At 43.1% G+C, this 25413-nt stretch overlaps 3 protein-coding genes, 1 long non-coding RNA gene and 1 pseudogene across 6 annotated transcripts in view; 2 read left to right on the top strand and 3 right to left on the bottom strand.

Moving 5' to 3' along the window:
* LOC131383510 (uncharacterized) overlaps positions 1-14336 on the top strand; it is a 33141-nt gene extending 18805 nt beyond the window's left edge. For both annotated transcript variants that reach the window (XR_009213596.1, XR_009213595.1), the window contains 2 exons: positions 13427-13538; positions 14190-14336. This is a non-coding gene — a long non-coding RNA (uncharacterized LOC131383510). The remainder of the gene's footprint in view (positions 1-13426; positions 13539-14189) is intronic.
* Positions 574-4640, bottom strand: LOC116810378 (gamma-crystallin B). 2 transcript variants are annotated; one of them, XM_032754731.2, is made up of 3 exons: positions 4594-4640; positions 4256-4498; positions 574-914 (listed from the first exon to the last, which is right to left on the bottom strand). In XM_032754731.2, the coding sequence occupies exons 1-3, from the start codon at positions 4600-4602 to the stop codon at positions 639-641; spliced, it is 528 nt and encodes a 175-aa protein (XP_032610622.1). In that variant the 5' UTR covers positions 4603-4640; the 3' UTR covers positions 574-638. The 2 variants fall into 2 exon arrangements, with proteins under 2 accessions (XP_032610622.1, XP_032610623.1); XM_032754732.1 differs by having other exon boundaries at positions 639-914; positions 4250-4498; positions 4594-4602.
* On the top strand, positions 11709-11963 carry LOC116810379 (small ribosomal subunit protein eS27-like; annotated as a pseudogene).
* A 5043-nt stretch (positions 14337-19379) lies between the features above and the next one.
* On the bottom strand, positions 19380-22543 carry CRYGA (crystallin gamma A). The gene is made up of 3 exons (XM_032753341.2): positions 22502-22543; positions 22158-22400; positions 19380-19716 (listed from the first exon to the last, which is right to left on the bottom strand). Exons 1-3 carry the CDS (start codon positions 22508-22510, stop codon positions 19444-19446), a joined length of 525 nt encoding a protein of 174 aa, XP_032609232.1. The 5' UTR covers positions 22511-22543; the 3' UTR covers positions 19380-19443.
* Positions 22544-24692: 2149 nt separating this feature from the next.
* Positions 24693-25413, bottom strand: part of CUNH2orf80 (chromosome unknown C2orf80 homolog) — a 26511-nt gene continuing 25790 nt past the window's right edge. Inside the window, exon 10 of the mRNA XM_058439091.1 lies at positions 24693-25094. Within this exon, the coding sequence (XP_058295074.1) occupies positions 25086-25094 (9 nt within the window). The 3' untranslated portion in view covers positions 24693-25085. The remainder of the gene's footprint in view (positions 25095-25413) is intronic.

Raw genomic sequence — 25413 nt, 5'->3', positions numbered from 1 at the left:
GTGCACATATGGTTTTTGTAAATGTCCTGAAATTATTCCACAAAGCATATATAGCGAAAACACAGTGAATTCTATTTGGACTGGAAATCTCATAGTGGAATGAGATATTGGCAGTGGAAGTGAGAGGAAAGGGATGGTGACTGTTAGGAGGATAGGAGTGCAATAATAGGTAAGAGTGGATCAGTTCATTTATTTGTTTGTTTATGGAGCTGAGGTAGGAGTCTAGAGGCTGAGAACAACTTTCCTCTTCAGCGAAGGACTGGACTATTAGGGAAGACAATAGGGATAACCTGGAGGGATAACTTGGAGGTGTTTCAAAAAGTACGAATTCACCACTGTAGCTGCAAATCTAGCCTTGTGAGACTAACTACAAATGGCCTGAGCGCAAGTGAACTGAGCTTTATTTGAGCCTACATGTTTTAGTCATTAGAAGAGTGCTGGAAATAATATCTCTGCATTATTCCCCTTATAAAAGATTGCTTCCCATCTTGAAAACATGTTATTATGTTTGGCTTAGTGCCATTATCACTTATAAATGCTTAATAGAATGAAAGAAAGACAGGGCTCTGCTAGTGCCAGAAACACAAGCTAAATATTTTATTAGATTTTAAAGGAGAAAAGTGGAGAATGTAAATACTTCAGTAGGGATCCATGACTCGTCTAAGAGAGCCAACTTTGGCGTTTGGAGCCCCCCAGTCAAGAAACCTCCTGTACTCCCCAGGCCTCAGCAGATACTGCCTCCCCCTGTAGTTGGGCATCTCATAGAGGATCCAGCTGCCCTCCAGCACATTGAGGGAGTGAATTTCAGTGAGGCGGAAGCGGTCCTGAACAGAGAGACAGTCGTCTGTGAGCTCTGACATTTGTCCCCTCAATTCATCTCTCTCGTAGATCTTCATTCTGTAAGTGCCAGGGTGCTGGAGTGGCAGACAGAAAAAGCAAAAGTAAACGAACAAAAATAGATGGAAATTAAAGCTACAGTCAGTACACCTCCCTGGCCACACCTGCCCAGAAGTTCTCCCAGGCCAAGTTTGCTTCTAGAACAACCCTGTTGCAAAGTTAAGGAGCTGTCCCACCCCCCAGTCACCCACCGCTGAGTCTAATGATTCATGGGCAGAGCTAGGTCTTTGGGAATCAAGATTTGCTTACAATAAAATTTATCACATCATTTTAGTGCCTGTTATTTGAGAAAGCCTTTCTCAAAGGAGAAAACTGAGAGTCATTGGAAAGCTAAATGTCATATTATGTATATACAGGGAAAGGAAAATAAATCTTGGGACCTCAAAATCACTAAGCTAAAGGGAAAAGTCAAGCCAGGAACTGCTTAGGGCAAACCCGCCACTCATTCTATTCAAAGTCATCCCTCTGAGGCTCACCTGAGACAAATGCATGTCTAATTGCTTCCTCTCCCCTATTGTTTATGTAAAGATGCAGATTCATCCAGCCAGACTAAATGGTGTATTCAGTGGAAAGCTGAACAAGGACTCAAAGAACCTTTTGTGTCTTATCTACTGTTTTCTTTTTTTTTGAGGCAGAGTTTCCCTGTTGTTGTCCAGGCTGGAGTACAATGGCACAATCTCAGCTCACTGCAACCTCTGCCTTCTGGGTTCAAGTGATTCTCCTGCCTGAGCCTCCCGAGTAGCAGGATTACAGGCGCCCACCACCACGATCAGCTAATATTTTGTATTTTTAGTAGAGACAGGCTTTTACTATGTTGGCCAGGCTGGTCTTAAACTCCGTCAGGAGTTCAGGCAGTCCACCCACCTCAGCCTCCCAAAGTGCTGGGATCATAGGGGTGAGCCACGCGCCCAGCTCTGTCTCTTATCTACTTCTAACCAGGAACCCCTACTTCCTGTCTTACCAGACTGAACCAATTTACATCTTACACATGTTGATTGATGTCTCATGTCTCCCTAAAATGTATAAAAGCAAACTGTACCCCCAACCACTTTGGGCACATGTCTCAGGACTTTCGGAGGCTGTGTCATGTCCTCAACCTTGGCAAAATAAACCTTCTTTCTGTTTTGTTTTGTTTTGTTTTGAGATGGAGTTTCATTCTTGTTGCCCAGGCTGGAGTGCAATGGCGTGATCTTGGCTTACCGCAACCTCTGCCACCCGAGTTCAAGCTATTCTCCTGCCTCAGCCTCCCGAGTAGCTGGGATTACAGGCATGCGCCACCACGCCCAGCTAATTTTGTATTTTTAGTAGAGGCTTCTCCATGTTGGTCAGGCTGGTCTCAAACTCCAGACCTCAGGTGATCCGCCTGCTTTGGCGTCCCAAAAGTGCTGGGATTACAGGCATGAGCCACCGTGCCCAGCCTTGGCAAAATAAACTTTCTAAATTGACTGAGACCTCTCTCAGATATTTGGGGTTCACTATTATATGTGCACACACAAACACACACACATATTTGTTTCTTGAGACAGGGTCTCCCTCTGTCACCTAGGCTGGAGTGCAGTGGCATGATCATAGGTCACAGCCCCCTCAACCTCCTGGGGTCAAGTGACCCTCCCACCTCAGCCTCTCTAGTAGCTGGGACTACAGGCATGCACCACCACATCTGGCTAATTTTCAGTTCAAATTTCTTTTCTTTTCTTTTTTTTGAGATGGAATCTTGCTCTGTTGCCCAGGCTGGAGTGCAGTGGCACGATCTCAACTCATTGCAATCTACCCTTCCCAGGTTCAAGCGATTCTCCTGCCTCAGCCTCCCAAGTAGCTGAGACTACAGGCATGTGCCACGCACGCGCAGCTAATTTTTGTATTTTTAGTAGAGAGGGGGTTTCACCATATTGGCCAGGGTGGTCTTGAACTCCTGACCTCCTGACCTCGGCCTCCCAAAGTGCTGGGATTTTAGGCGTGAGCCACCGCACCCAGCCTTCAGTTCAAATTTCAACCTATCTGACTTTTAAGCTTCCTTTCTAGTCTCCTGCTCTCAACTTATTTATTTCCCTCAACAGCAAGTATCACCTTCTTTAATTTCTGTTTTTATGACACTGTATCCCATGCCTCCCACACGCCACAATTCTAAGATTTCTGCAGTCACTCCCCAGAAAATAGGGAATCTCAAACTTTAGTTTCAGATTTGGCCTTTTCTCTAATTTATACCTCTAAGTGAGCTAAATAGGTACTGACCATTAAATTAGAATAGAAATCAGAAGACAGGATCCTATCTTCTCAGGAGGAATAATCAAATAGAAAAGTAAGACAAAGCAAGCAAAAGTTTGTTTTTGTTTTTGTTGTTGTTTTTTTGAGACAGAGTCTCGCTCTGTCGCCAGGCTGGAGTGCAGTGGCACGATCTCAGCTCACTGCAAGCTCCACCTCCCGGCTTCAAGCAAGCAATTCTCCTGCCTCAGCCGCCCGAGTAGCTGGGATTACAGGGTGCACACCACCACACCCAGTTAATTTTTGTATTTTTAGTAGAGACGAGGTTTCACTATGTTGACCAGGATAGTTTTGATCTCTTGACCTCGTGATCCACTTGCCTCGGCCTCCCAAAGTGCTGGGATTACAGGCATGAGCCACCGTGCCCAGCCACAAAAGTATTTTTTAATCAATTAAACAGTCCCAAGTTATATTAATACATTTTGATATATTTGATTTCTGACTTGATACGGCTTGAAATGAACATTTAATACATTTTATCTTGAATAGATGGTAAATTTAGTTTCTTCCATGTCCTGCTTTTTCTTAATTAGTTTTTGCTCTTTCAGCTTTTTGATTATGTTTAAAATATAAAATCTGAGAGCATATGATTTTAAAAAAACCAACACAGAGTTCATGAAGAATGGCTTCCCATCTGAGATACCCTTCCAGACTGGCCTGCATGTACTGTGTCACTTCCACTTTCTGTCCTCTAGTTAGAACTATTAGGTTTAAGAATAATGTGATTAAATAGGCCAGATGTGGTGGTTCACACCTGCAATCCCAGCACTTTGGGAGGCCGAGGTGGGCAGATCACTTGAGGCCAGGAGTTCGAGATCAGCCTGGGCAACATGGTGAAACCCCGTCTCTACTACAAATAAAAAAAATCAGCCTGGCATGGTGGTGAATGCCTGTAATCCCAACTACTCAGGAGGCTGAGGCAGGAAAATTGCTTGAACCGGGGAGGCAGAAGTTGCAGTGAGCCGAGATCATGCCACTGCACTCCAGCCTGGGGGACAGAGCGAGACTCCGCCTCAAAAAAAAAAAAAAATGAAGAATATCATGAAATAGCTTTTATTTCCAAAAAGATGGAAGGCAAAGACAGAGCCACACTCACCGGGGGGATGAGGCAGCAGGAGCGGATGGAGTCGCTAAGGCCCATCCACTGCTGGTAGTCGGGGTACTCCCCGCGCCGCAGGAAGTACTGGTGGCCCTGGTAGTTGGGGCGCTCATAGATCATCCAGCAGCCGCTCTCCACCCGGATGGAGTTGCAGCGGCTGAGATAGGGTTGTAGGTTGGGGCAGTCAGTGGTGCATTCATAGCTGCGGCCCTGGAAGGCCCTGTCCTCGTAGAAGGTGATCTGAAAAATGGAAGATATGGGAGCATGGAGTGATTGGCCCCCACTGAGGCCACTGCATTAGGGCCAAGGCTGAGCATCCGGTACCCAGGACTTACCTTTCCCATTCTGAAGGAAGTAAGCAGATGTTTTCTGGTTGCTGTGTGGGACTGCGGGAAATTCACTGTATATATAGCAGCGCTGACTGCTGCCTCCACAGGAAATCACACAAAAGGGCCCATTTTGGTGAGTAAGGGGATTTGCAAGCTCGCTGCTCTCCCTGCCCCGGTCACTGGGGTTGGCTGAATGGTTTACTCTCATTCTTTCTGGTAGGTTCGGGTTGTTCTAATTCACTAAAGCTGTTGTTGCCATCGAAATGAATAGAGTACACTTTTAGTTGAGCAAAAGGACGGGCGAAATTCTATCTCTGTGCTTTTATTTTATAGTTTACTCTGCTTAATTGACTTCTCAAAAGTCATTAAACTAAGTAATGAATTCTGCTTAGGGACTGGTGGTGTGTGTGTGTGTGTGTGTGTGTGTGTGTTTTAGTCTTAAAAGCCAGAATTTAAATAATAAGGAATCTTAAAGAAGAGGGAATTAAGTGAAGTAATCTGTGAAAGTGCATTAAAAACCATAAAGCTTAGTTCAAATTCAAAATTCTGTGATCAGTCAGGCGAGGTGGCGCATGGCTATAATCCCAGCACTTTGGGAGGCTGAGGCAGGTGGATTGCTTGAGCTCAGGAGTTAGAGACCAGCCTAGGTAACATGGTGAGACCCCATCTCTACAACAAATACAAAAATTAGTCTGGCATAGTCGCACATACCTGTAGTCCCAGCTACTTGGGAGGCTGAGGTGAGAGGATCGCTTAAGCTCAGGAGGTTGAGGTTGCAATGAGCCATGATTGCACTACCACACTCCAGCCTGGGCAACAGAGCAAGACCCTGTCTCAAAAAAAAAAAAAAAATTCTGTGATCATCATTGTTGGTATTTGGGGGCTTGTCTTGAATAAAACTGATGCTTGCCTGGAATTTTGTAGGCTTCTGGGGGCTGGGTATTATTTCTTGTTCATTTCTATCCCTGAGCCCTACAGCAGAGGGTTGGCACATTGCAGGTCCTCAATAATTGGCTCTGGCCTGAGCAAAAACAGATAGTTGTGGCTTTCTTCCCCCTTTCAGATCTTCCTAAGGGCCTAAATCCCTCCTTCTGCTGGTGTCTGTCCAGAGTCCCGCCTGCTGTTTGGTATTCCTGCTCTGCCTCAAATGTTACCACTACGTGGCTGGTTGGTCTTCTCAAGGCATGGGACCAAAAGGGCTCAGAGTTGGTCCCTATTGCTGGCAGGTTGGACATTCTAAGGTGGACATAGCTGGATTAGCCTTAGTAAGTAGGAGTTAATGCATAGCCTTCATCCATACCACTATGAACGCTCTGTTAGTGAGCTCACTGCCAGTAGTAGGGTGGCTGATGGCAGAGGCTGACTAGTATCAACTGACCAAATCATTTTGTCTACTTGGTTGTTTAGTGCCTCTTCAATGGTAGATACCTTACACTGGGCCTTCACAAGGGATACAAGGATCTTCGCCCTTTGTGCCCACTCCCATATCTCCCTGCACATTCCTCTACCCCAGACCTTCTTGTCCCTAATCTTCTAATCTTTCTCCTTCCAGGCCCTGGACCAGCCAGCCAAGCCACACATTACTGCTCAATAATTCCATATATGCTTGACCTTGGGCTACTTTTCTTTCTGCACCCAGTGAGCAGCCAGGTGCGCTGCCTCAAGTTTGCCTTTTGGGAGGATTTCCGTCACTGCTGTCTTTAGGGTGACTCCTGAGTGAGCTATTCTGCAGCAGCATTCTATTTTGGGCTTGTACCCAAATGCCATGCCAATTTATTAGTGTATCAAGCTCAGCCTTCCCCCACTCTATCAGCTGGTCAGAAGGGACCCCTGCAGGCAGTTGTGTGAGCTGAGAGAGAGCTATTGCAATAATGGTGACCTCATCCGATCCCACAGGGAAGGCTAGGGCTAGAGTCGTCAGGAACTTAGGCAAGTGGACTGGGAATCTGTGCCTCTGCATTGCCCAGTAATTTGATGTGGGCTGCTGCCGTGGAGAAGTGTTACTTTGGGCAAGGCAGCTTCCTCCAGCAGAGGAAAATTCTTGGAGACAAACTCAGCTTTAAGCTGTCAGCATCTGGGAGAAGGAGTGCTTCAGTCCGGAGTGGAAGTCCAGGCAGCACCAGAGTGTCCACTATAAGAAGAAAATAAAGCTGAGATAACTGCAGTTAACATTTTGGTGTTTTATCATCCCAGCTTTTTTATATGTCAAACCCATATGTGGTTGTACAGTATTATTTATACTGTGTAGCATTCTCTTGTTTTCTTCTAAGTCATCTTTCAAATAAAGTGATTAGTAATACTGATTAAGGTGATCAGATTTAGTCTTTTAATAATTTTTTTTTTTTTTTTTTGGTGAAGAGAAACTGAATGAAAAATCGTTCTAGACTCTCTATTGCTTAGCTATACCCATGCTTGAGGTCTAGTCAGTATTCAGGAAATTATCACTCACCCAGTGGACTCACTAAAACAATGTAAATAGTCTTTATGTGCTGAAAGTTCTAACTGTTAAAGAGACCAAATTAACAACCCTGTTTTATGTAAGACCTAACATATTCAGTATGATTCATAGGTGGGTGTTTGAAGATGATGATGAACTATCATGTAGTGAGCATTGATCTGATTTAAAATTACCCAGATTTTTATCTGCAGTATGATGTTTAAGTGATTTAGGACCCTAGAGAAACATCCTTTTTTTTTTTGAGACAGAGTCTCGCTCTGTCACCCAGGCTGGAGTGCAGTGGTGCGATCTCGGCTTACTGCAAGCTCCGCCTCCCGGGTTCACACCATTCTCCTGCCCCAGCCTCTCCGAGTAGCTAGGACTATAGGCGCCCGCCACCACGCCCGGCTAATTTTTTTGTATTTTTAGTAGAGACGGGGTTTCACCGTGGTCTCGATCTCCTGACCTCGTGATCCGCCTGCCTCGGCCTCCCAAAGTGCTGGAATTACAAGCGTGAGCCACCGCGCCCAGCCGAGAAACATCCTTTAAGTCATACAAATTCAACCAATCTCTGGTTCTGATACATAGAAGAATCAGTAATCCTATGAAAGAAAGATAAATTAAGTATTAGGAACACAAAATCAAAATCTCTTTGATTCTAATAGAAGAAATTTAAGGATTAAACATATTTCAGCATCAGTTGTGACTCTTCTTGAAGGGCTCACTTTGACATTTGTCTTCCCCCAGTGGTGAAATTCCTGTTTTCTTTGGAGCCTCAGTAGGAGTTTTATCCCCTACAGTTGGGCATCTCGCAGAAGATTCAGGGTCTTTTACAAGCCTAGGGATCGGGAGCAGATATCCTTGAGAGGAACTAATCATGGATGTGGTAATAGTCTTCAGGGAGCTCCAACGTGAGGCCTCCTTACCTGGTACTGGGAGCTGGTCACCTTTGAAAAATAAAAGAGAAGAAAGAAGATAAAAAATAAAAGAGAAGAAAGAAGAAATCAGTGCATGATTTTGTTATTATGGCTTTATAAGAACTTATATAATACATAAAAGCCTAACTGAAGATAAAATTTGTTCAGTGCTTAGATCACACAAATCGGAGAGCCTGCCTTTGACTTGGCACGTTAATGAGCATTATAATTCAGGCACATTAATGAGCATTATAATTCAAAGAGCAGAATTACCTGTAATTAACCTGGGTTTTCACCATAGTTTGTACAAGGAGATAGCTACTTTCTCCCCACTGCTCACGAGACTGGTGGCTTCCTCTTCTGGCATGGGGCAGGGGCCCTAATATCCTATGGGCCCCAAAGATCCCATCTGCCCCAAAACTTCTAGGTGCAGGGAAGCTGGTATTCCCAGAGATCTGTAAATAGCTGATACTGTCCAGCCAGGCAGCTTGTGTATTTCTCCTACTCACTTATGCTACCCTCCAAAAAGGGAAATCTATAGTGGGTGGGTCCCTCTATTGGAACAGAACCTACACAGTATCCAGTAGATACCCAGGCCCTAGCCTGACTCTCCATAGCCAGATAAACAGTATGGAGTGTTTATAGGCTGGCTCTCTGGCCCGTTCCTTAACCTATCCCATGTGACATTGAAGAATTTGTTCCAACCTCTTGCACAACTAGTGACAGCCCTAAACAAGCCTTGAGGCAAATTGTTAATAATATTGAGACGATTGGGGAATCAAATTAAATACTTAGAAATAAAATGTTGGTTCAAGAGGTTGGTGAAAGAGCCTCATCTGCTGTTTCCAAAGTCATGGGAATGTCTGGGCCTTGAACTCAAGTCCTCTCAGTTGCATAGTCAGCTTCTGCTATTGGAGTATCAGGCACCTAGGCTGGTTAGAGTTGTAGGAGGGGAGAGTGATAGTTTCAGGGCCTGCACCATTGCTTGGTGGAGAAGCCAACACTTGAAAACAACACCACCTATGACAACCTATCCTGCTTGTCCCATGGTCTGGATTTCACACTGCTTTCTCTAAAAAGTTTTTTTTCATCACAATACTAACAACCACCAGGAAATTGTTGACTAGGCATTATTTGTGGAGAATACACTCATGGGAGCAATAGCTACACACATCCACTAACTTCTACGATTTCTGTAACTGCTTGTGAAAAGTCATTTAACTTCCCTAAGCCTCAGTTTCCCCATTTATTAAATAGGAATAACAATGAAAATCAGATGAGACAATGGATTTGAAAGCATATGACAAATTGTAAAACATTGCCAATCATTTAGAAAATCGTGTCATACATATTGTTAAAGAAAAAATTATCACACTTGTTAAAGTGGTAAGGCAAACTGTTCAGAGAGGGCCATGGAGATAGGAACAGGGATCATTACAATGGGGTTTTGCAGTGGGGAAGACAGATTGTACTCAACTCTGACTCCAAAAAGGACAAATGGGGATTTACAACCTAGGAGTTGGGTCAGGGGCAGTGGATGGAAAATTACTAAAAAGAAACACCAAGGATAAGAGGTTTCTGGCTAAACTGACTTGGTAGAGTAAATGCTGAAGGACGACCAAGGTGTTCAGATATCAAGGGTAGGAGATACTCACTGAAGTGACTCAGGAGGATTCTCGATCAAACTGGATTCTATAAGGACAAAAAAGGAAGCCCGAGGTTGGAGGTGGTAAAACAAAAGACTCAGAGAAGACTGACGATAATTTCGGTAAAAGGGGAGAGTGTGTTAGTTTGTTCTTATACTGCCATACAGAATTACCTGAGACTGGGTAATTTATGAAGAAAAGAGTTTTAATTGACTCACACTTCCACAGACTGTACAGGAAACATGGCTGGTAGGCCTCAGGAAACTTACAATCATGGCGGAAGGCAAAGGGGAAGCAAGCATATCTTACCGTGGTGGAGCAAGAGAGAGAGTGAAGGGGGAAGTGCCATACACTTTCAAATAACCAGATCTCACTCACTATCACAAGAACAGTAAGGGGGAAGTTCACTCCCATGATTCCATCACTTCCCACCAGACCCCTCCCCTGACACATGGGGATTACAATTTGAGATGAGATTTGGATGGGGACACAGAGCCAAACCATATCAGTTTTTGTCAATATTTTAATAAATGCTAAAGATGATAATATTAATAGCCTTGATACATCAATTAATAATATGTTTTTAGAATTGAAAGCAAAAATTATGATCATCTCAATAAAGGCAGAAAAAGCTTTTGATAAAATCCAACATCCCTTAATGATAAAAACTCTCAACAGACTAGGCATCAAAGGAACATATGCCAAAATAATAAGAGCTATCTATGACAAACTCATAGCCTATATCATACTGAATGGGCAAAAGCTGGAACTATTCCCCTTTACAACTGGAACAAGACAAGGATGCTCTGTCTCGCCACTTCTATTCAACATAGTACTGGAAGTCCTAACCAAAGCAATCAGGCCAGAGAAAGAAATAAAAGGCATCTGTATTAGTCTGTTCTCATGCTGCTAATAAAGACATACCTGAGCCTGAGTAATTTATAAAGGAAAGAGGGTTAATTGACTCACAGTTCCATATGGCTGGGGAGGCCTCACAATGATGGCTGAAGGCAAATAAGGAGCAAAGTCACATCTTACAGGGTGGCAAGCAAGAGAGAGCTGTGCAGGGGAACTCCCATTTATAAAACCATCAGATCTCATGAGACTTATTCACTACTATGAGAGCAGTATGGCAAAAACTGGCCCCATGATTCAATTATCTCTACCTGGCCCCATCCTTGACACATGGGGATTATTACAACTCAAGGTGAGATTTGAGTGGCGATGCAGCCAAACCATATTAGCATCCAAATAGGAAAAGAAGTCAAACTATTTCTCCTCACTGATGATATGATTCTATACTTAGAAAACCCTGAAGACTCCTCCAAAGGCTACTAGAATTGATGCACTATTTCAGCAGGGTTTCAGGATAGAAAATCAATATATGAAAAACAGTAGCATTTCTGTATACCAATAACGTCCAGGCTGAGAGTAAAATCGAGAACACAATCCCATTTACAATAGCCACGAAGAAAATGAAATACCTATGAATACAGCTAACCAAGGAGGTAAAGTATCTTTATAAGGGAAACTACAAAACACTACTGAAAGAAATCAGAGATGACACAAATAAATGAAAAAATATTCTATGATCATGGATTAGAAGAATCAATATTGTTAAAATGGCCATACTGCCCAAAACAATTTACAGATTCAATGCTATTCCTATCAAGCTACCAACGTCATTCTTTACAGAATTAGAAAAAAAGTATTCTAAAATTCATATGGAACTACAAAAAAAAAAAAAAAAAAAAAAAGTCCAAATAGCCAAAGCAATCCTAAGCAAAAAGAACAAAGCCAGAGGCATCACACTACTCAATTTCAAACCATATATACTATTAGGCTACAGTAACCAAAATATCATGGTACAGGTAGAAAAACAGACACATAGACCAGTGGAACAGTACAAAAAACTCAGAAATAAAGCTGCACACCTACAATCATCTGATCTCCAACAAGACTGACAAAAACAAGCAGTGGGAAAAGCACTCCCTATTCAATAAATGGTTCTGGGATAACTGGCTAGCCGTATGCAGAAGATTGAAACTGGACTCTTAACTTTTACCATATAAAAAAAGTAACTCGCCCTTTCCGGTGGTGACGACCTACCCACACGAGAATATGCCTCTCGCAAAAGATCTCCTTCATCCCTCTCCAGAATAGGAGAAGAGGAAACACAAGAAGAAACGCCTGGTGCAGAGCTCCAATTCCTACTTCATGGATGTGAAATGCCCAGGATGCTATAAAATCACCACGGTCTTTAGCCATGCACAAACGGTAGTTTTGTGTGTTGGCTGCTCCACTGTCCTCTGGCAGCCTACAGGAGGAAAAGCAAGGCTTACAGAAGGACGTTCCTTCAGGAGGAAGCAGCACTGAAAGCACTTTGAATCAAGATGAGTGGGAAACCATCTCAATAAACGCATTTTGGATAAATCCTAAAAAAAAAAAAAAAAAAAAAAGTAACTCAAGGATTAAAGATTTAAATGTAAGACCCCAAAATATAAAATTCTAGAAGGAAATCTAGGAAATACCTTTTTCAACATTGGCTTTGGCAAAGAATTTTGGCTAAGTCCCCAAAAGCAATTGCAACAAAAACAAAAATTGACAAGTGGGACCTAATTAAACTAAAGAGATTCTGCACAGCAAAAGCAACTATTAACAAAGTAAACAGAAAACCTACAGAATGGGAGAAATTATTTGCAAATTATGCATCTGGCAGAGGTCTGATATCCACAATCTATAAGGAACTTAAACAGTTCAACAAGCAGAAAAAAACAACCCCACTAAAAAATGGGCAAAGGATGTGAACAGACATTTCTTAAAAGAAGACATACAAGTGGCCAACAAATATATGAACAAATGCTCATTACTACTCTTCAGAAAAATGCAAATCAAAACCACAGTGAGATACCATCTCACACTAGTCAGAATGGCTATTATCAAAAAGCCAAGAAACAACAGATGCTGGTAAGGCTGTGGAGAAAAGGGAACACTTATACACTGTTGCTGGGTTGTACATTAGCTCAGCCACTGTGGAAAGCAGTTTGGACACTTCTCAAGGAACCTAAAACAGAGCTACCATTCAACCCAGCAATCCCATTACCGGATATGTTCCCAAAGGAAAATAGACCATCATACCAAAAAGACACACACACACACTCATATGTTCATCACCATGCTATTCACAATAGCAAAGACATGGAATCAACCTAGGTGCCCATAAATGGTGTATTGGATAAAATACGTGGTACATATACACTATGCAATACTACACAGCCGTAAAAAGAATAAAATTCTTTCCATTGCAGCAACATGGATGGGACTGGAGGCCATAATCTCAAGGGAACAGAAAACCACATCCCACATGTTCTCACTTATAAGTGGGAGCTAAACCTTGAGCACACATGGACATAAACATGGGAACAATAGGCACTGTGGACTACTAGAGGGGGTAGGGAAGAAGGGATGTGTGGACTGAAAACTACCTGTTGGGTACTATGCTCACTACCTGGGTGCCATATACCTACGTAACAAAGCTGTACATATACCCCCTGCATCTAAAATAAAAGTTGAAATTTAAAAAAAATTTAAAAAATGTATGTTTCTATGCATTTTTTTTCTTTTAGGTAGAGACAGGGTCTCTCTATGTTGGGCTGGGATCAAACTCCTGGCCTCAAGTGACTTTCCTGCCTCAGCCTCCCAAAGTGCTAGGATTATAGGCGTGAGCCATTATGCCTGGCCTGTTTCTGGGCTCTGTCATACTGCCTACACTTTTGTTTATGGTATAGAGACTAAACATGATCAATGGATAATTTCATTTTTTTTTTCTTTTGAGACAGGGTCTCACTCTGTTGTCCATGCTGGAGTGCAGTGGCATGATCAAAGCTCAGCCTTGACCTCCTGAGCTCAAACGGTCCTTCCATCTAGCCTCCCGAGTAGCTGGGAATACAGGTATGCACCACCACCACACCCAGCTAATTTTTATTTTTATTTTTATTTTTTGTTGAGATGGGGTTTCACCATTTGCCTAGGCTGATCTCGAACTCCTGGGTCTTGCCCTCCTTGGCCTCCCAAAGTGTCGAGATTACAGGTGTGAGCCACAACTCCTGGCCGGATAATTTCGTATATGGGAACACTTTTGTTTAATTTAGCAAAGATCTTCTGTTTGGTAATTTTGATATCACAGTCAATGATGAGTACGAGGAAGAGTAACCTATGTGGGGACTGTGCAGTCTGAGCAGATGGAGTTGTTGATGTGCTGGTGGTTGATGTATCTGCTCTAGCAGAGCATCCAGCCCTTGCTGTCCACCTGTATACACCAGGTTGCCGCACCTGAGGCAGGACTGCAGATCAGAGTGGTCACCGTTGCACTCACAAGTGGTCATTTGCAATGGAATATGCCAATAGTAGGGAAATCCTCCCCAGAACACGTTACCATAAGTTCATGACAAGCCCCTGTTCTAAACTCATCTCACTGTGGCCAGAGGACTGAGGATGCAAAAGCCAGGGTTATTCATCAGCTGTAACAGAGACTTGGGAGAGAGAGAGAGAGAGTGTGTGTGCTTCTGCATATTTTAACTTTTATCCCTCATTGTGTTATAGCTGTGCATCCTTTCTGCAGACTTCTTTTCCTGGCTCTCTGGTAACCAGCTATATGTTTTCCATACGAAGCCTCCTGAGTTCATCAGTACATCATTGCATCATTGACAGGACCCTGCTGAACTATGCCACGTCTGCCTTTGCTTAAGTGGGTGGGACTGAACCTGCAGCAAACTTTGGAGCACTCATTTGGCTCACAATGATAAAAATAGTAATACTTAATGATAGCCTACTGCATCATGAGTGTCTAGTATGTTCCAGACGTCGTACCAGGAATCTTATACAAGCTACATCATGTAGCCAACTCAGCCCAATTAACACCAGGGCTACCCCTAATATTTGAGAGATATTATGCCTAGAGCATAAATAGAGCCCCTCCCGACTCCATGAAGTACCCTCCTTTCTTCCCAGTCTCTCACATGTCCAAGTTCTATCTATATGCCCTCTCCTCAAACAGCAGCCTGTGGCTATCAGCGTGCCCGGGAGGACAGGCCTGGGGAAGACTCCCTCTTAAGTCTCGGACATGATCTTGGGTCTAAGTGGAGGGAATTTTGAAGATCCAGGTATAAAGAGTGTGGTCTAGAAGGAGAGGTGTGGGGATGTCCCCTGATCCCACAGATTCCTGCCCCATTGGGAAGAGTTCAGCTACAAGAAACAAGACGGAAGTTCTCTGAAGCACCCAGTCCAGTCTGGGGGTCCTGGTCCACCAAGTCTAATCACAGTACTGATCACTAGGGAGAAACGAATCCGAAAGGTACACATAGCTAGTGAGTGAAAGAACTGGGAATAGAACTCAAGTCCGTCTGCCTCAAGGCCTAAGCTAATTGTCTCCTTATACACTGATGGTTTGTTTTAGATGTTATCTCTTCAGGTGTGCATATCTTGTATCTTCTCTAAATTATACACTTGTCATAGTAGGTCCATTGTCATGCTTTTATTTTTTTGAATTTCCACAAGGTCTGCACCCAAATAACCTATTCAATCCCTGTAAATTCTGTGCATCTTGGGCTTTAACAGGGATTCCAATATATTCTAGTGGATTGGTCAATTTATTAATTGGTGGAAGGCTGATTTCTTTTCTCTTCCTTTTCTTTTGTTTTTTGTTTTGTTTTATTTTGTTTTTTGAGACAGGGTGTCACTCTGTCATTCAGGTTAGAGTATAGTGGCATGGCCACAGCTCACTGCAACCTCTACTTCCTGGGCTCAAGCAGTCCTCCCACCTCAGCCTCCTGGGTAGCTGGGACTACAGGTGTGTGCCACCACATTCAACTAATTTTTTGTATTTTTTGTTAGAGACAGGGTTTTGCCATGTTCCCCAGGCTGGTCTCAAATTCCTGGGCTCAAGCAATCTACCAGCCTCAGCCTCCCAAAGTGTTAGTATTACAGGCATCAGCCACTGCATCTGGCCCTGAGTTAATTTTTATGTATGGTGTGAGATTTGGGTCCAGCTTCATTTTGCATGTGGATATCCAGTAGTCCCAGTACTATTTATTAAAAAGATTATTTATTCCCCATTGAATGGTCTTAGCATCTTTGTCAAAGATCAGTTGATAAATCTCCACCCAGGGGTATGTAAAATAAAAAAAAAATCAATTGAACATAGACATATAGGTTTACTTCTAAACTCGCAATTCTATTCCATCTGTCTATATGTCTATCCTTATGCTAGTACCCCACTATCTTGATTACCATTGTTTTGTGGTAAATTTTGAAATTGGGAAGTGTGAATGTTCCTGCTTTTTTTTCTTTCTCAAGGCTGTTTTGGCTATTCTGGGTCCCTTGCAACTCCATATGGATTTTAAAATCAGCTTATCAATTTTTACAAAGAAGTCAACTGGGACAGAGCATTATTTTTGCTTATATAAATTTGGGAAAAAAACTAACATTCTGGAATTGCAGCTCAGTATTTTTTATTTGAGATATAATTTACATACCATACAAATCACCAATTAAAAGTGTACAATTTAGTGGCTATTTGTGTGTTTACAGAGTTGTTCAACCAATGCCACAATCAATTTCAGAACATTATCATCACCCCCCCACAAAAAAATCCTTTACCCCTTAGCAGTCATTCCCTATTTCTCCCCAGTTACCACTCCCTTTTTCCACCCCAGTGCTAGGCAACCACTAATCTTCATTATCCATTTGCTTATTTTGGAAATTTCATAAAAATGGAATTATAAAATATGCAATCTCCAATGGGTTTTTTTCAGATAGCATGTTTTAAAAGTTCACCATATTGTAACATGAGTTGATACTTAATCCCTTTTTTTTTTTTTTTTTTTTTTTGCGACAGAGTCTCACACTGTCTCCCAGGCTGGAGTGCAGTGGCACGATCTTGGCTCACTGCCACCTCCACCTCCCAGGTTCAAGCAATTCTCCTGCCTCAGCTTCCTGAGTAGCTGGGATTACAGACGCCCGCCACCAAGCCCAGCTAATTTTTTGTATTTTTAGTAGAGACGGGGTTTTACCATGTTGGCCATGGCTGGTCTTGAACTCCTGACCTCGTGATTCCCCCTCCTCAGCCTCTCAAAGTGTCGGGATTACAGGCATGAGCGCCGCACCGACAGATACTTAATTCCTTTTTTTTTTTTTTTGAGATAGAGTCTCGCTCTGTCGAACAGGCTGGAGTGCAGTGGCGCAATCTTGGCAGAATCTCGGCTCACTGCAAGCTCTGCCTCCCGGGTTCACGCCATTCTTCTGCCTCAGCCTCCCGAATAGCTGGGACTATAGGTGCCCACCACCACGCTCTGCTTTTTTTTTTTTTTTATTTTTAGTAGAGACAGGGTTTCACCGTGTTACCCAGGATGGTCTCTATCTCCTGACCTCGTGATCCGCCTGTCTCGGCCTCCCAAAGTGTTGGGATTACAGGCATGAGCCACCGCTCCCAGCTATGTTTAACCTTCTGAGGACCTGCCAGACTATTTTCCAAAGCAGCACATCATTTTACTTTGTTTTTTGTTACATTTTTTCCCACCAACAGTGTATGGGACCTTCAATTTTCTCACATCCTCACCAACACATTATTAGCTTTCTTTTTGATTATGGCCATCCTAGTAAATGTGAAGTAGTATCTCATCTTGCTTTTTGTTTCATAAAGAACTCCACTAACGTAAAATTCATATACAAAGAACGTGCAGCTCTATTACAGTGGGAAAAAATCCCAGAGATATGTGGGATAGCAAACATTAATCACTCACTCTACATATAGTTGAGTCCTTTTTTTTTTTTTTTTTTTTTTTAAAGAGACAGGGTCTCACGTTGTCGCCCAGGCTGGTAGTGTTGATCTCCTCGGCTAAGGCAATCCATCCACCATGGCCTCCCAAAATGCTGGGATTATAGGTGTGAGCCACTGCACCCAGCCAGAGTCTTCAGTAATTTAGTCTTGATAAAAATTCATATTGGAGTCCAACACGATGACTGCATTGTGATACTGAATTTGAGAAGACACTGTGGATATATTAAATTCTTACATTTGTATAGTAATTTAAAGGTAACAAAATTTGCTCACAATCTTTTCCCATAATTTCATTGTGATTATCCTGGGATTTAGTGAAGCAGGAATTTATTATCACTTTCAGTTTTCAGTAAGGTAATTTAGGCACAGAGATGGTAAGAAGTGACGTGCTCAAAGAGATAAGCTAGAAAGTGGGGTAACCAACCATTTGGGGTCACCTGACACTGAGGGGCTTTCTGGGATGGAAGACTTTAAGTGCTAAAATTGGGAGAGTCCCCGGAAAATTGGGCTGGGTTGGTTACTCTACTAGTAAGTAGCAGAGGTAGGCCATTTAACTCTTGGTTTAACACTTTTGCTACCAGATTGCCTAGTGAAGCAGGCTTGCCCTTCTCTACGTGGAAGTTCTCTTTAGAACTCCTCTCTCCAGCTGGGCGCGGTGGCTCACGCCTGTAATCCCAACACTTTGGGAGGCCGAGGCAGGTGGATCACCTGAGGTCAGGAGTTTGAGACTAGCCTGGCCAATATGGTGAAACCCCATCTCTACTAAAAATACAAACATTAGCAGGGCGTGGTGGTTCACACCCTTAATCCCAGCTACTCGGGAAGCTGAGGCAGGAGAATCACTTGAGCCCTGGAGGCGGAGGTTACAGTGAGCCGAGATCATGCCACCAAACTCCAGCCTGGGCGACAGAGTGAGACCCTGTCTCAAAAAACAAAACAAAAAATTCTTCTCTTCATGCATTTTTTCTCTCCCTGTTTTTTGTTTTGTTTTTTGAGACGAAGTCTCACTCTATCCCCTGGGCTGGAGTGCAATGGCACGTTCCCAGCTCATAGCAGGCTCCGCCTCCCAGGTTCAATCAATTTTCCTGCCTCAGCCTCCTGAGTGGCGGGGACTACAGGCACGCACCACCACGCCAGGCTAATTTTTTTGCATTTTTTTTACAGAGACGGAGTTTCACCATATTAACCAGGCTGGTCTTGAAATCCTGAGCACAAATGAGCCGCCCGCCTCGGCCTCCCAAAGTGCTGGGATTACAGGCTTGAGCCATTGCGCCCAGCCCACATTTTCTCTTGACTAAAACCTTACCTGAGACTTCAGCTTCCATAATCCTTCCAGCAATCCCTTGTGTTTGGCATTCCAGCCACAAGCCACGATGGGTCCTGTATTTTTTCCTTTCTGTGAGTTCTAAAGTATTTTTTGTTATGCTCATCTTTCTTCTTTCCTTCAGACTGTAGGTCATGAAAGGTAGAAATTGTCGCTTCTCTCTCCTTTCCATGACAGGAATGGATATTCTGTAAATACCATTGCCTGACTAGGAAATGAGTGGACATCCAAAACATCTTTCAGGGTCAAGTAAGTTGCCAGGGGTCGCCATCTATTAGAATTCAGTTATTATTTAAAGATAAGGGCCGGGCACGATCGCTCATGCCTGTAATCCCAGCACTTTGGGAGGCCGAGGCGGGCAGATCACCTGAGGTCAGGAGTTTGAGACCAGCCTGGCCAACATGGTGAAACCTCGTCTCTACTAAAACTACAAACTTAGCCGGGTGTGGTGGTGCATGCCTGTAATCCCAGTTACTTGGGAGGCTGAGGCAGGAGGATCAATTGAACCTGGGAGGCGGAGGTGGCAGTGAGCCGAGATAGCGCCATTGCACTCCGGCCTGGTGACAGAGCAAGACTCCATAACAAAACAAATTATAAAATAAATAAATAAAGATAAACAAGAGCCACTTAGTGCAGGGAACACAATTTGTATATTTATTGCATTTCTATGGGGATCATAACAAGGCAGGCACAGCTCAGTACAAATCGGTGACCCGTTTCAAAGAGCCGACTTTGGCATCTGCACCCCCCCAGTCGTGGTACCTCCTGTAGTCCCCAGGCCTCAGCAGATACTGCCGCCCCCGGTAGTTGGGCATTTCATAGAGGACCCAGCAGCCCTCCAGTACGTGGAGGGAATAGATCTCAGGGAGACGGAAGAGTTCTGGAACACAGGCGCAGTCATCAGTGAGCTCAGACATAAGGCCTCGGTAGTCATCTCTCTCGTACAGCCTTAACTTGTGCGAGCTGGTCTGTCATGGCAATAAACAAAAGAAGAAAAATAAACAGCATGCATCCTTGGGTGTCAACGAAAGTGACACAATCAGTCTGCATCTTCATGAAGCATGGCTTTTATTTTATTTTTGAGATAAAGGTTATGCTGTGTTGCCCAGGCTGGAGTACAGTGGCAAGATCACTGCTCACTGCAACTTTCACCTCCTGGGCTTAAGCAGTCCTCCCACCTCAGCCCCCCAAGTAGCTGGGATCACAGGTGTACACCACGACACCCAGCTAATTTATTTTTAAAAATTTTTTTGTAGAGAGGGAGTCTTACTATGTTGCCCAGGCTGGTCTTGAATCCCTGGGCTCAAGTGATTCTCTCACCTTGGCCTCCCAAAATGTTGGGATTACAGGTGTGAGCCACTGCACCTGGTTGAAACATGGTTTTTTAAACCAGTTGATAAAGTGTTTCTCCCCTGAACCCACTTTCAATGTTGTTATTCTAACAAATTAGGAAAAATATTAAAATAAATCTGACCTGATCAATGAACTGGAGATGTTGTGGAAGAAACAAACATTAAAATACAGGGAATAAAAGTGTGTTATTTGTAAGCAGCCATCAATACAATTGTAGTCAGTGAGTCTGTAGTGAGGATTTCAACTCTCATTTCCATTTTGACTCCATATAATTGAGTCTTATCAAGCTTGTTTTTGAGTCACTTTTTGCACTGATAATTTACAGTGATTTATATTTACACGGAGTCCACATGTCTTTTCAAGTGACATTTTGCCAAGTCATTTGTGCCATTTGAGTTTCTTGCCCCAAAGAAATGCCTATTTTATTTATACCTCTTTGTGCATCTGCAAATTTTTCTGGCCTAAATTTGATTTTTTTTTTTTTGAGATGAAGTCTCGCTCTGTCACCCAGCTGGAGTGCAGTGGCATGATCTCGGCTCACTGCAACCTCCGACTCCTGGGTTCAAGCAATTCTCCTGTCTTAGCCTCCTGCTTAGCCAGGACTACAGGCATGCACCACCATGCCTGGCTAATGTTTTGTATTTTGGTAGAGACAGGGTTTCACCATGTTGGGCAGGCTGGTCTTGAACTCCTGACCTCAAGTGATCCGCCCAGCTCAGCCTCCCAAAGTGCTAGGATTACGGGTGTGAGCCACTGAGCCTGGCCATGATTTCAATTCTTGAATCTCCTTGTCACACCACATAATTTGGTGCCATCAGAAAGTGGAAACACATGCTGCACGTGATTAAAAAAGATTAAGCAGCATTTTGGTGAGGACCATGTTCTATGAAATCCTAATCAATTGTGTGTCTCTGATATTTCTAAGAAACTAGTTGATAATGACTCCTGGAAATTATAAATCCAAGTTGAAACATATTTTCCTAGGTTCTAGTGAGTCCTAGAATGTAGTGAAAAAAATTTCCAATGCAGTCAGAATACATTATACCTATATTGTTATCCCATAGTCTGTTAACTTTTCATCATTAAAAAATAATTATCATGGCCGGGCACAGTGGCTCATACCTGTAATCCTAGCACTTTGGGAGGCCGAGGTGGGTGGATCACCTGAGGTCGGGAGTTCGAGACCAGCCTGACCAACATGGAGAAACCCTGTCTCTACTAAAAATACAAAATTAGCTGGGCATGGTGGCACATGACCGTAATCCCAGCTACAAGGGAGGCCGAAGCAGGAGAATCGCTTGAACCTGGGAGGCAGGGGTTGTGGTGAGCTGAGATTGTGCCATCACACTCCAGCCTGGGCAACAAGAGCGAAAGCGAAACTCTGTCTCAAAAAAAAAAATTATCTAGATAAACTAGATAGACTTTTCTTTTCTTTTTTTTCTTTTTTTTTTACTACTGAATAAGGTGACTTTTATGTAGAAATTAGGGATCACCTAGATGCTACCAAGTTTAATTTAAAGGCTATGTTGTGATTTCCCATGCCCTAAAACAATTATTGATGTCCTTAAGTAAGAAAAATAGAGATTATTGTTACTTTTTTTTTTTTTTTTTTTGAGACGGAGCCTTGCTCTGTCCCCCAGGCTGGAGTGCAGTGGCACAATCTCGGCTCACTGCAAGCTCTGCATCCCGGGTTCACGCCATTCTCCTGCCTCAGCCTCCCAAATAGCTGGGACTACCTGTGCCCGCCAACACGCCCGGCTAATTTTTTGTATTTTTAGTAGAGACGGGGTTTCACGGTGTTAGCCAGGATGGTGTCGATCTCCTGACCTCGTGATCCGCCCGTCTCGGCCTCCCAAAGTGCTGGGATTACAGGCGTGAGCCACCGCGCCCGGCACTTTTTTTTTTTTTTTTTTTTTTTTAATGTTTGAGGGTCAGGCCTTGCTATTCTTAGTGTGAACATTCATCCTGCATTGGAACAAACTGACTTTTATAAACAGGAATTGATGGCCATGGATCATTGATGCTATCACATCAGTCGAGTTGAAGCAAGACTCACATGAGGAATTATACGGCAGGATTGGACCGAGTCGCTGAGGCCCATCCAGTGCTGATAGTCGGGGTACTTGCCTCGGCGCAGGAAGTACTGGTGGCCCTGGTAATTGGGGCGCTCATAGAGCATCCAGCAGCCGCTGTCTACTCGGATGGAGTTGCAGCGGCTGAAGTAGACCCGCAGGTTGGGGCAGTCACTGATGCAATTGTAGCAGCGACCCTGAAAGTCTCGGTCCTCATAGAAGGTGATCTGAGGTAGAAATAAGGTGACAGTAGACAGTCAGCTGGAAGGAACATCCCCACACAGCACAGACCCCCAATAGACATGACACAGCACCTCCACAGGCTCACCTTCCCCATGGTTGTTGACAGAGGGTGAGTAGCATCTAGTATGATGGGGACAAAGGGGCAACTGGTATATATAGCAGGGAAGCTGCTGTGTTGGCAAAAACAACACAAAAGGGACCTGGGGTGGTGCATAGGGGGATTTCTGTATTCTCTTTTTTTTTCATTTGAGATCATGGGGCAGTGGGCTCTCTCTCTTTCTGGCATTTTCGAGTTGTCCTCACTAGCTCCAGTGAAAGGTATTAAAGTCAGCAGAGCCATTATGACCTTGGAGACAAAGGGCGCACTTCTCATCCTATGCAGCTCACTAGAAATACATTACATGCCCAGCATTCTGCAATGTTTGCCTATGGAAACTGCTGAGATGGAGGTTGGTGGTTCCATCTGAAGTCACTTATGAGAAGCATATGCGTTCCAGAAGGACTTGAAGGGTGAAGAGGCAACAAAAAAATCCCAGACAGAAAATCCTCTAATTGAAAGACAATTATATTTCTTAAATGACTTCATCAGTACGATATGGTTTTGATAAAAATATTTTGCATATATTTATGTAGGGAAAACATAAGATTAGAAGTGTGTACTATACCAACATATCAATCATGGTAATCAATGAATGGCAAGATTATAGATCTTAGCTTTATGTTTTTATATTTTGTTTTTTGCTGCTGTTTTCTTAATTTTCTATTATATCTGCCATCTTCAGCCAGACAGAAAAAAAATCCAACTATAAATATAACAATTTCATGAGATGAAAAAATAATAAAATCAATCTTTAAATGTATGACTTTGAGGTGCTGGTGAAAAGCAGTAAATACTGAAAGCAGGTATATTTTGCCTGGAGATTAAACACTTATTGAGCTAAAAATAAAAAGACACCCTGAGAGTCTATGAGAGGCTCAAAGAGCAGAAAAATACACAGGATCCTTTCACTCCCCTCCCCCGCCACCCTCCTTCTAGCATTGCTTTTGTTTTTTAAAATTAGCGTGATGATTTGCCTGTGTTTTTCCTTTCAATAGTATCACTGTTTCATTGAACCCAAGTGACTGCCTAAGAGCCTTCTCCATTGCTGCCAACCTATTGATTTAGAAGCACTCCTCAGATGTGCAAGGATGGAGGAAGACTCCAAACCCCAGACTGTCTTTTGTCATTCCACATGTATGTAGGAAGATGAAATCAAACACCTTTGTGCTTCATTTATTTATTTATTTATTTATTTATTTATTTATTTATTTGAGACGGAGTCTCGCTCTGTCGCCCAGGCTGGAGTGCAGTGGTGCAATCTCGGCTCACTGCAAGCTCCGCCTCCCGGGTTCACGCCATTCTCCTGCCTCAGCCTCTCCGAGTAGCTGGGACTACAGGCGCCCGCCACCATGCCCGGCTAATTTTTTGTATTTTTAGTAGAGATGGGGTTTCACCGTGGTCTCCATCTCTTGACCTCGTGATCCGCCTGCCTCGGCCTCCCAAAGTGCTGGGATTACAAGCGTGAGCCACCGCGCCCGGCTCCTTTGTGCTTTAGACCCACGGAGGGATTCCAAAAGAGAATTTGACCACAGCTACCAACACATTCACAATGCCATTTGTGAAAATCCTCAGGCAGCATGTAAGGCAAATGCGCAGGTGGTAAAAGGAGAGACAGCAGTAGCTACCGAGAAAAAAATGTCTCCTCATAACCAGCAGAGCTAGGCAAAAGAAAACTGGGCAAAGTCCTATGAAGCTAGACACCTAGCAGTGCATGCAAGGACCACAAGTCGCTGATTCCCTCCTTTGCCCCCCCCCCCCCATTAGCTGCAGGCCTACTGGTAAATCTTACTTACAATCATAATCAAACCCAGTGTGGAAAACGTTGCACTGGTCTCCCAGCCCCTCATGAGAATACACCACCATTTTCAGAAAAAGTCTACAATCCCCATCTGTGTTTTTGCACATGCTGATGAAAACTGTTCTGTAGACAGATGGCACACCAAAACCTTAAGAAATGTATTATGTGTACTGACATTCATGTGATCAAGTTGTTATTACATACATTGATAAGCTAAGCCATGTGCCTAATCAGCATTTTGTAAGGTACTAAAAGACCAGAACATCTTCCCTCCTACTAGTCATTATAGTCTACTGAGAGAAAGCCTGTATTCATTTTTTTAATGCTTTATTGAAATGATTTAAATTTTTTTTTCATATGAGAACACAGTAAAGGCAATCAATGACAGATTAATTTTATTTTGGATTAACTCTGGAAATCTGCCTCCCACTCCATCACTGTGCAATATTCAATGGCACACATTTGTAAAATGTGCTACAAAGCCGGCTTGCTCTAACACAGAAATACTATATACTTTCTGAATTCTCCAGCAGTCTTCCAGTCACAGTGAAGTAGCGTTAAGATCACACTTGTTTTTTTTTAACAAAATGTAGCCATGCAATATGCTTCTAAAAGAAGAAAGCTGAACATCAAAAATAACAGTTCAGTGCAGTTGTATCAAAAACTAGTTGTAAAGAAAAATGTACTGGCAAGAGCTGTGGTTTTAAGATGATGCTTCTCGTCTGCTCCCAGAGAATCTATTATGAAGTTCCATGGTACAATTCCAATTTTCTAAGTGACCTGCAGAATAAAAGATGATTTTGGTATCAAGCACATCAATTTAACATGGACACAGACAATAAGTCTACAGGAAGTTAAGGTCAAATATCAGATACTGACTTACTGACAAAGATAGATTAGATTAATGTAATTACAAAGGAATTTTCATGGAATTATTCTGATATACTTGGAAATTGAGTTATATTTCCCAACTAAATGCAATATGTGATCCCATACTGGATATCTTTTACGGAAGGAAAACAATGCTTAAAAAGAACATTATTGGCTGGGCGCGGTGGCTCACGCTTGTAATCCCAGCACTTTGGGAGGCCGAGGCGGG

The sequence above is a fragment of the Hylobates moloch genome, unplaced genomic scaffold (assembly GCF_009828535.3).
Source record: "Hylobates moloch isolate HMO894 unplaced genomic scaffold, HMol_V3 SCAFFOLD_1, whole genome shotgun sequence".
Lineage (NCBI taxonomy): Eukaryota > Metazoa > Chordata > Mammalia > Primates > Hylobatidae > Hylobates > Hylobates moloch.
Note: the sequence above shows the minus strand (reverse complement) of the source record. Positions and strands in the feature narration are given on the sequence as shown.